The sequence below is a fragment of the Bufo bufo genome, chromosome 6, assembly GCF_905171765.1.
Source record: "Bufo bufo chromosome 6, aBufBuf1.1, whole genome shotgun sequence".
NCBI classification, from domain to species: Eukaryota; Metazoa; Chordata; class Amphibia; order Anura; family Bufonidae; genus Bufo; species Bufo bufo.
The window spans coordinates 62,883,060-62,892,726 of record NC_053394.1 but is presented as its reverse complement, the minus strand read 5'-3'; the positions used below and the strand labels follow the sequence as shown (position 1 = coordinate 62,892,726).

Below are 9,667 nucleotides of genomic sequence, written 5' to 3'. Positions count from 1 at the left end.
TGTAAGCAGCGTTTTGGTGTCCGTTTCCAAAGCGGAATGGAGACGGAACTGATGCAAACTGAGCGGATCCTTTTCCATTCAGAATGCATTAGAATGCAAACTGATCCGTTTTGGACCGCGTGTGAGAGCCCTGAACGGATCTCACAAACGGAAACCAAAACGCGAGTGTGAAAGTAGATTTAAGGGACGGCCACGCGGTCAGGTTTCTGCATGCGAATTTGAAATCCAAGTCAAGATTGGATTGTAAAAGGAGAGAAAGTAGAAAGGACAGATATGACCTCTTCTCTTTTTTAATTCATTCCTGGCTTTGCCTTCCAAAACTGCATCAGGAAACCTGACCGTGTGGCCGTACTTTTAAAATACCTTCTTTTCTATAAATCGGTGACTACTCATTGACCCAGAGTCAAAATTTCTGTGGTTGAGAAGCTGCCAGACGGTGAATCTGCTCTCCTGCATGGCTATGAAATGACGTGTGATGCCCCCCACAGCAGATCCCACCAAGGATCATGTAAATATGTGCAGAGGAAAGGTTCTCCCTGCAGGCTGGGACCTGCACACTCAGAGGCCAGCAGCACTCAGCTGCACACAGATCATTTTACAGGTATTTCTGCAGCCTCCTCCATGCAATTGCTTGTAAGATCCACCCAACTTTTTTTTTTTTTTTCTTAAAGCCACAATCCCTTTTGTGCAGGAGCTTCCCACTTGTATTACTGCCCCCTGCAGATGAGCAGTCGCAGCCTGGAGCTCTCTGCAGCTGAAGTCACTAACAGCCTTCCTCTGCACACAGTCAGCGCTCTGCAACCATGCTCAGGGTCTTGGTGGAGTCAGCTTCTAATGTTCCTAAAACCAAGCTTGGGAAGCCGGATCCTATAGTGACCATCACCTTCAGAGGTAAGATTTGGACCAGGGCTTCTATACTGCGCCTCTCTGTCCTCTCCTCATCTGTGGCTTCTCCTTACAGGCAGCATTCCTGGTCCTGAGCTCCATAGCTTTCCTTAACTACCATGTATGAAGCTGTTTTTCTCCTCAGCAAGGACAAAACTGCCTTTGAACGGTTGTAGGTCTGGTTATACGTCTGCCGGCTTTATGGATCAAAGGCAGAGGTTTGTTGTGGAACTACAAGTTGCAGAATGCCTAAATAGCATGCCGTGACTAACCAGATTGCCACAGGTCTGGTCTTGAATGTTTCAGGGGAAGATAAAGAGTTAATGACTTGCTATTCATGGAAACATGTCGGTACACATGTATCAAGGTGTCATTGATGTAAACCGGCCATGCTGCTAGGAGTGTCTATTGTGTGCAACAGATTTTCTGTTATGTTTCTGCCCTTTTTACCTTTTTAGTTTAGTTCATGCGAAGCGGCAGCACCGGGTGTGTCGCTGCTGCTTCATATGGTGGATTTGTGGGGCTCCTGTAGCCAATGTCCTCAGTTCTTTGAGCCAAAATGTGTACTAAAGATTCGACCTCTACTACGTTTCCAGTTTTAATATCAATAACCTTAAAAAAGTTGTCCCATTGGGTCATATGTAGGGATGAGCCAACTTGTGTTTTTCAAGTTTGGCGTACAAGGTTCGAGTTATCTAAGAATTCCGTTATGGATTCCGGACCACAACTTATGGTCTGTGGTAGCGGAATCCATAATGGAATTCTTAGCTAATCTTGTACGCCAAGCTTGAAAACACAAGTTGGCTCATCCCTAGTCATAAAGGGGATCCCCTGCTCAGGACTCGTGGAGCGGAGAGCCACTACAAAAGCCAGAAAGGTCCCTGCTCTGGAGGACTCAACCTGACCATTTATGACCTGGTTATTTGAATCGGTGCCATGTAATACCACATCTGCTGCAGTGGCTTCTATATAGGATAAGTGATTTGTCTGATCAGCGGGGCCAATCACAAGAAAAGGGGCCCGTGCTCCCTGTTTGAATGCAGAGGCAGACACACATGCATGTCCACCGATCCGTTCAACTCTATAGGACTGCTGAGCGTTTGTATTCAGCTGTCTCCAGCAGCCCTATAGAGCTGAATGGAGCACTTGTGCGCATGCCTGACCGCTATTCCATTCAAAATGGTAGAACGCGGGCGCCCATTTTTGTGATCTCCGGGGTTCCCACAAGTCAAGCCCCTCCCGATTAGACACTGTCATAATGGGACAACAACCCCTTTAAGGCTAGGGCTTCTGGTCGTACAACATGAAGATCACAGTGTAGGGTTGCAAGTAATGAGTCAATGTGGTTACATTGTGACACATGAGACAATGTGATGGTGACAAAAAATCCAAACCTGCTGGATATTTGGCAAGTGGCCATGTGACTGTGCCAGTATTGCCTTTACTGGGGTCGCCCCATTTCACACAGTGATGGTATATCGCTAGGATATGCCACCAATGTCAGAGAGGTGCGGGTTCCACCTCTGGGACCCACCCAAATCTGTAGAACGGGACCCCAAAGTCAACGAGGGTGTACAGTGCATGTGCAGCATGCTCTCCATTCACGTCTATGGGAGTTCCGAAAAGAGCCAAGCGAGTCTCAGCTATTTTCGGCACTCCTATAGAAGTGACTGGAGGGTGGCCTCGTTTTTGCGGTGCACCCTTGTTCACTTTGGGGGTCCTGTTCTAGACATAAGTGTTGGTCCCACTTCTGGATAGGGGAGAATTGACTGTCCGGCGGGAGTCTTGGGTTCCTTGTTTGAATGGAGTTTATGGTTCCTATTCTGAATGGCTCTGTACTATTAGGGCTCATGCACATGACCGTATGTATTTTGCGGAAAGCAACAGCTGGCCTCTAATAGAACAGTACTATCCTTTTCCGTAATGCGGACAATAATAGGACATGTTCTATTTTTTTGTGGAATGGACATACGGAAACGGAATGCACACGGAAAGAAAATACGGTCTTGTGCATGAGCCCTTAAACTGTACACTGATGGAGTGACTACATTTGTAGAGTGATCTGGTCGTCTAGTTGATGGTGCCTCCCTTGCACCTGAAATGAATGGAGCGGCCTGTCGAGCATAAACGACCACTCCTTTCAAGCACTGTGCTTGGCTATAGTCCTATAGCGATGAATGAAGTGGTAGTCCGCATGCTCGATCAGCCTCTCCAGTCATTCAGAGTCATCGGGCCTCTTTTTTTTTTTTTCTAATGGTGGGGACCCAACCGCTGGGACCCAGCCATTGATCTAATAGCTATAGATAAGGGATGACTTGAGGTTCAGATCTGTTCACATCTTCTCTATTCTCCTTCTGTAAACGGTTCTAGTGTTTTTGATAGAAAAAGTAACACTGCAGGTGGAACGTGAAGCTCCTGTGCCCCAATATGAAATCTGTAACGGGCCACTCGCCTCCCTTGTGCCATTTATAACACTGTACGCCATAGTCACCTTTTGGGCTCCCTAAGTCACAGGGGCCAGGGGCAGCTGCTACAAATGCATCCCTTATAGGGCATTCTGTGGTGTCCTCAAAAGTCTCAGAAACCTAATGGACCTGATCATAACTCGATAGGATGTGTCAAAACCAGATCCATTATGGCTGTCGCAGATCTGTTAAGAGCGGAAGCCATGACGTTAAATTTGGACAAGGCAGCTTTATTCTTGTTGACATTGAATATGTCGCATTGCCTTGTTTTCTGCACAGTCTGGATAGAGTGGTGTCCTGAAAGATTCAATGTTAATCCAGGGGAAAAAACATCTGGACATCTGGCCCTGATTTCTGATGCAGCTTGTGAGCTCTTTGAAGACCTTCTGACCAGGGTAGCTGGCACGGCATCTGCCAAGTGAGAGGAGCCATCACAGAGGTCAGGGGTAGTTAGAGGTAACTAGATGGAGGGGAGGGAGATATTATGTGTACGGTAGTAAATTTAAAATACATTTGTATAAATGAGTAAAGCATTGTTTGCAGGAGCTACAGATGTAGTGGGCAGAGTTGGGCACTATAGAGCCATTAAAGGTAAGCTGCTGCCCTATGATAAATTGGTGACCCCTGAGTGACTGACCGCTAGGTCACTTTTTTGAACTTGCCCAGTGGTTTTACTAAAATCCGTGTTGAGCAGCAACAGTGCAAGTTGAGCTCTGGAGTCCACATTTTTGTTGCAGAAAATTCCGCTACTGAAAATCTGTTCCATTCACCTGAATGGGGCTTGCAGGAATCCACGTGCTTGCTGCCCTATTGAAATGAATGGAACTGATTTTCAATTTCGGAAAATTCTGCAACAAAATCCACGGCATGTGAAGGCACCCTTAGTGTGCCAGGGAGTCCTCCTATTCATGAGCTCCTGGCTCTCCTCCCTGCCACTGATTGCTGTAGGAAGCTGTCAATCAGCGGCAGGGGGTATAGAGAGCTGAAAGTTGATGAACATGAAGACCCTCACAGTGGAGCTGCTCAAAACAGATTTTTAGCAACATGACTGGATAAATAAAAAAGAAGTTTTGCTCAGGGTTTTTGTTGCCAGTTTATGCTGCAGAATAAAACTTTTGCTAGATTCCCTTTAAGGGCCCATGCAGACGGTTGTTTGTCCGGCTGTTATGTGCGGTTTGCGGTCCCCAATGCACGGGCATCATCTGTGCTACTGCCGCAGACGGATGCAGACCCATTCAATTTGAATGGGTTCGTGATCCATCCGCACCGCAAAAAAAATAGAACCTATTCTATTATTTTTGTGGTGAAGAGGCAGGGCGAGAGTTCTGTGCCTCCGCTCCGCACCTTACGGAATTGTGGACCCATTCAGTGCACAAACTACCAGTGCCCATAAAGGCTGCAATACAGTTACAGCCAGGGAACGGTTGTCGGCATGAGCCCTAAGGCCTCATGCACACAGCCGTATGGCGGCTGTGGCCATATTGCGCCCCGCAAACGGCGGGTCTGCAATCCACAGCCACCGGCCGTGTGCACCGCGCATCACGGATGTGGACCCATTCACTTCAATAGGTCCGGAGATGCGGAACGGAGTCACGGAACAGAAGACCGGGAGCACTATGAAGCGCTTCTGTGGTGTTTCTTTCAATTGTTCTGCACTGCAAATAAATATGACATGTCATATATTTTGTTTGCGGTGCAGACAGACCACTGACCTATTCAAGTTGAATGGGTCCGGCCCCCTGTACGGATGTTGTCCGTGTATTGGGGACCACAATTGCGGTCCCCAATGCACGGAACGGCCTGCCAAACTGCCGTGTGCATGAGGCCTAACTTGAAGTGGTTGTCAAACACTAAACAAAAAATTGGCAGGGGTTGGGACCGGATATAAAAAAAAAAAAAAAAAAAAAGCAACCACCTCGTCAGTGTCCCGATTTTGCTTGGCCTCAGCAATCGTGTGGATGTATACAGCACTGACACTGAGAAACTCTGACAAGATGTTTTTTTTTTTTTTGTTTGCATGATTTCAGGCTCCTTGTGGACAACCCCTTTAAGGTAATCATCCTCATCCCTTTTTTTCTACTGGATGGGGAGAATGCCACTCCACTGTCCATAAAAACAAAATAAATTTGCAGACCAGGGGGTAGGAAATTGACCTAAGGGTTATTAAAATGTTGCGGAGAGGGAGACTAACACCAGGCCCTACCGGTCACAGAAAGTCTTGAAACTTCACCGCCTCTTATATGGTGAAATCTGAGAGCGTCCTGGCAGACTTTATATCCTGCATAATTTTCTGTTGAATCACTGCCTTTTTTTTTATGTGACTTTGTCTTGTGGAGAAACCTCCTCGTCTAATGTCTTCATCTGTCGTAACCATTCACTGAGCGAACATCCATGCCTGACTCCGGGCTTTAATATATACATTGTATAGGAACTGTGTATAATGGGAACAGGAAAAATGTGCGGAGATTCCATGCTCCTGATGGTGAGCAGCTGTTTATATGGCTCTAGGGTTGTGCGCTCCACGTTACTTCCTGGACATACAGCTCTAAGGCCCCTTTCACACGAGCAAGTTTTCCGCGCGGGTGCAATGCGTGACGTGAACGCATAGCACCCGCACTGAATCCTGACCCATTCATTTCAATGGGTCTGTGTACATGAGAGTTGTTTTTCATGCATCAGTTCTGGGTTGTATGAAAATCGCAGCATGTTCTGTATTCTGCGTTTTTCACGCAGCCCTGGCCCCATAGAAGTGAATGGGGCTGCGTGAATAACGCATTGCATCCGGAAGCAAGTGCAGGTGCGATGCGATTTTCACTGATGGTTGCTAGGAGATGTTGTTTGTAAACCTTCAGTTTTTTATCACGCGCGTGAAAAACGCATTGAACCCACGCGGAAAAAAAGGAACAACTGAACGCAATCGCAGATAAAACTGACTGAACTTGCTTGCAAAATAGTGCGAGGTTTCACTGAAGGCACCCTGAACGCATCCGGACCTAATCCGTATCGTTCGTGTGAAAGAGGCCTAATACTAAGTAATAGACATCACAGACCAATACTTGTTAGCGGATGTAAAGTGTGATTGTCCTCAGAAAGCCTGACCCTCAGTTCAGACCTGAGCGTTTTACAGCGCGTTTCTACGCGCTGTAAAACGCTCAACAAGGAGAAACCAATGCTTCCCTATGGGAATGGTTCTCACCTGGGCGTTTTACAGCGCGTACATGTACATGAGCGTTTTTTTGGGCGTCTGTCGCGCGTTCCCGTACATAGACTTTCGGGAACGCGCGACAATGTGTGTTCACTTGTCTCTGTATGCGCGCTTGTAAACGCCCGTACAATCGCGCATACAGAGCGCTCCTTTCAGAACGCTCTGGTGTGAACCCAGCCTGAAAGAGCCTGCTGATCCGCTTCATGAAATCTGGCTGCCGCAGATTGGCTATAGGTGATTTCAGACATAATCCTGGGATAGTCACTGCAATGGAAATTTTAAAATCTTCCAATTAAAGGCTATGGACACCTAGAATTCAATAATTAAAAAAAGTGCCCCCAAAACGGTCCATATGGCCTTTAAAGAAATGATGCACCTGTATGTTGAGTATGTGAGGCGCTGCATTCTACTATTAGAGGATGCCTCTGTATTGCCACATCGGATGCATCATACTTTGGGCGCGGTGACTCGGTGGTTTGCTCTGTTGCCTTGCATTGCTGTGGTCCAGGGTCTGAGTTTGACCGAGGGAAACTTCTGCATAGAATTTGCATGTTCTGCTAATGTTTGCATGTTTGTATTGTTGTTTCTCTCCGCACTCCAAAATAATACGGATAAGTTAATTGGTCTCGATCGATGTATGTGTTTGTGATCAGGAATTTAGATAGTGATATCCACCAAGACAGGGGTCAGTAACCTTCGGCACTCCAGCTGTTGTGAAACTACAATTCCTAGCATGGTCCATTTGTTTTCATGAGAGCTCTTAGAAGAGCAGAGCAAGTATGCATGCTGGGAGTTGTAGTTTCTCAACAGCTGGCGTGCCGGAGGTTGGCCATGCCTGCACTAGGGAATAGAGACTGATGTGAGGGATGGTAATTCTTGCAAAGGGCTACAGAATAGGTTGGTATTAGGCCTCATGCACACAACCTTTTTTTTGCATCCACATCCAATCTCCATTATTTTATTATTTTTTTTGCGGATTGTACACGGACCTATTAATTTCTATGTCTGCAGTCCGCATCCGTGTGGCCGTTCCACGAATTATAGAACATGTCCTATTCTTTTCCATTTTGTGGATAAGAACAGGCATTTCTACTGATGGGAGAGAGAAAATTGCAGAATCCACGCAGCCCGTATCTGTATTTTACAGATCTGCGGTTTGTTGACACCAAAATAGACATAGCTGTGTGCATGAAGCTTAGTTCTGTAGAATAGTTTGCTATAAAAACAACTGGTGACTCAATGGTGCCTTGTGGTCCTGGGTTTGAATCTGACCAAGAATAAAATCTACAGTGAGCAGGAGCGGACTAGGAACTTAATTTGGCCCTGGAAAAAACGAAAAAGTGGCCCTGAGTCTGAACCGACAGAAGGCAGGGCAACATAAGTATGCAGGACCAACACAAGCCACAAATAGGCAGACACAGCAGAAGTAGACAGGGCAAGAAATACTGTAGTGCAGAACAAAATCCCGCCCCCGCAGAACCGAATACCACAGTGCAGCACAAAATACTGCTGGATCAATATCTTGAAGACAAGGATGCAGTTGAGTTCAGGAGGACACCTGCAGCCGTTGACCAGGTGAATAAGAACCTGATGCTCCTAGCATTAATTAATTCTGAGAGCATCAGATCTTTATTAACCTGAACAGCGGCTAAAAGGAGGGCTCAAGCGGACCCCTGGGCATCGGCCCACCAGGAAATTTCCCTGTAGGGTCTATGGCCAGTCCGTCCCTGACAGGGAGTTTGTATGTTCTCCCTGTGTTGGATTCTCCAGCTTCTACCACATAATGAAAACCTACAGGGACTCTCATATTTCTATATAGCACTGTGGAATGTGTTGCTGCTATATAAATTAATAAAACCAGTAAATTAAAAATACCACGAAATCTTGTCATTTGTGAGAAAATGCCTCCTTTATAAAAGCTGTCCGATGTTCGTCTGCACTATTTTCTTATGCATAAGATGCTTGAACATGATTGAAAGTTTTACAATAGTTTGGAAGTGCGGTTTTTACCGTTTTTGCGGTTTGATAAGTCTTATACTTGTCAGTGGCGCTGTGTATACTGCTCTAATATTTTGTTTCTTATGCTGCTCGGTTGTTAAAGCTTCCACCATTAGCGGTCCAACCGAAATTCATTTCCACATGGTTCCCTTTAACCTCATAAGGAACCACAGAGAGTAGTTTAGGAAACGCGTGTTCTCTTTATCAGGAATATACATTGAAATCAAACCTCCCACTGGTTCTCAATTCCTGTTTTACTCAAAATATCTCATTGTTGCCAAATAATATCAAATCCTAGTAAATTATTTAAAGAGGATCAACCATCAAACTCTTTATAAAATGTTGCACATTCAAAAGGGTTAAAAAATGAGTGCGCTAAACTGGAAATGACCTCACCGGAGGAAAGCGATACAGTATTCAAATCAAAGTATCAAATGACAAGTACATGATATCGGGGCATAATTCAGGCTAAGTAGCTATTGAAGGGTATACAAATGGTTACCATGATATTCACGAGATCTGTGCATCCCAAAAGCTAAACCACCAAGGTGGCCATATAGAGAGGAAATCCCCTTAGCGAAGAATCGAGTACCTAAAAGCAATAATCGGAGCTAATATCACAATGTAAGGGGCGTATAACCCATCATGGTCTCCTGCGGATGGCGCCAATCCTGATGCGTATTTCGGTGAAGTCTTTTTCTGGGTTTGTTCGTCACTGTCAGCAGTAATACATGGGTTATAGTTTGTATACACGTCAGATTCATGTCCATTGTGCGAACCGTGTCCTCCACAGACAGCACACAGGTCCAATTAATTTTTTATTTTTTCCATTTGGTCCGCAAGAAAAAACCTGGGGCAGGCACTACTTTGTAGTTTCTGAGGGACCCATTGAATGGAATGGGCACATTCTGTCTGCAAAACTGACCTAACAGCACAGATGCCACCCGTGTGCACTGCTTTTCACTGATCCGTTAAATAGAAAATTTTGGGATTGCAAAACAGCAATGTTGAGGGGGAAACCCCACTGAACTACTTTGTAGATGCAAACTGGACGTGGGAGTGTGAATTAGACCTTACTGTGTATCTGCAGCCTGTGTATCAACGCATGAGAAGA

General features: G+C 45.7%; 1 protein-coding gene across 8 annotated transcripts in view; it reads left to right on the top strand.

Moving 5' to 3' along the window:
• Positions 1 to 610: 610 nt before the first annotated feature.
• The window catches only part of MYOF (myoferlin), a 210,525-nt gene continuing 201,468 nt past the window's right edge, over positions 611 to 9,667 (top strand). For 3 of the 8 annotated variants that reach the window (XM_040437962.1, XM_040437961.1, XM_040437959.1), the window contains exon 1: positions 611 to 891. In XM_040437962.1, the coding sequence (XP_040293896.1) occupies positions 804 to 891 (88 nt within the window). In that variant the 5' untranslated portion in view covers positions 611 to 803. The remainder of the gene's footprint in view (positions 892 to 9,667) is intronic. The other 5 variants (XM_040437965.1, XM_040437963.1, XM_040437964.1 and 2 more) reach the window with 4 other exon arrangements.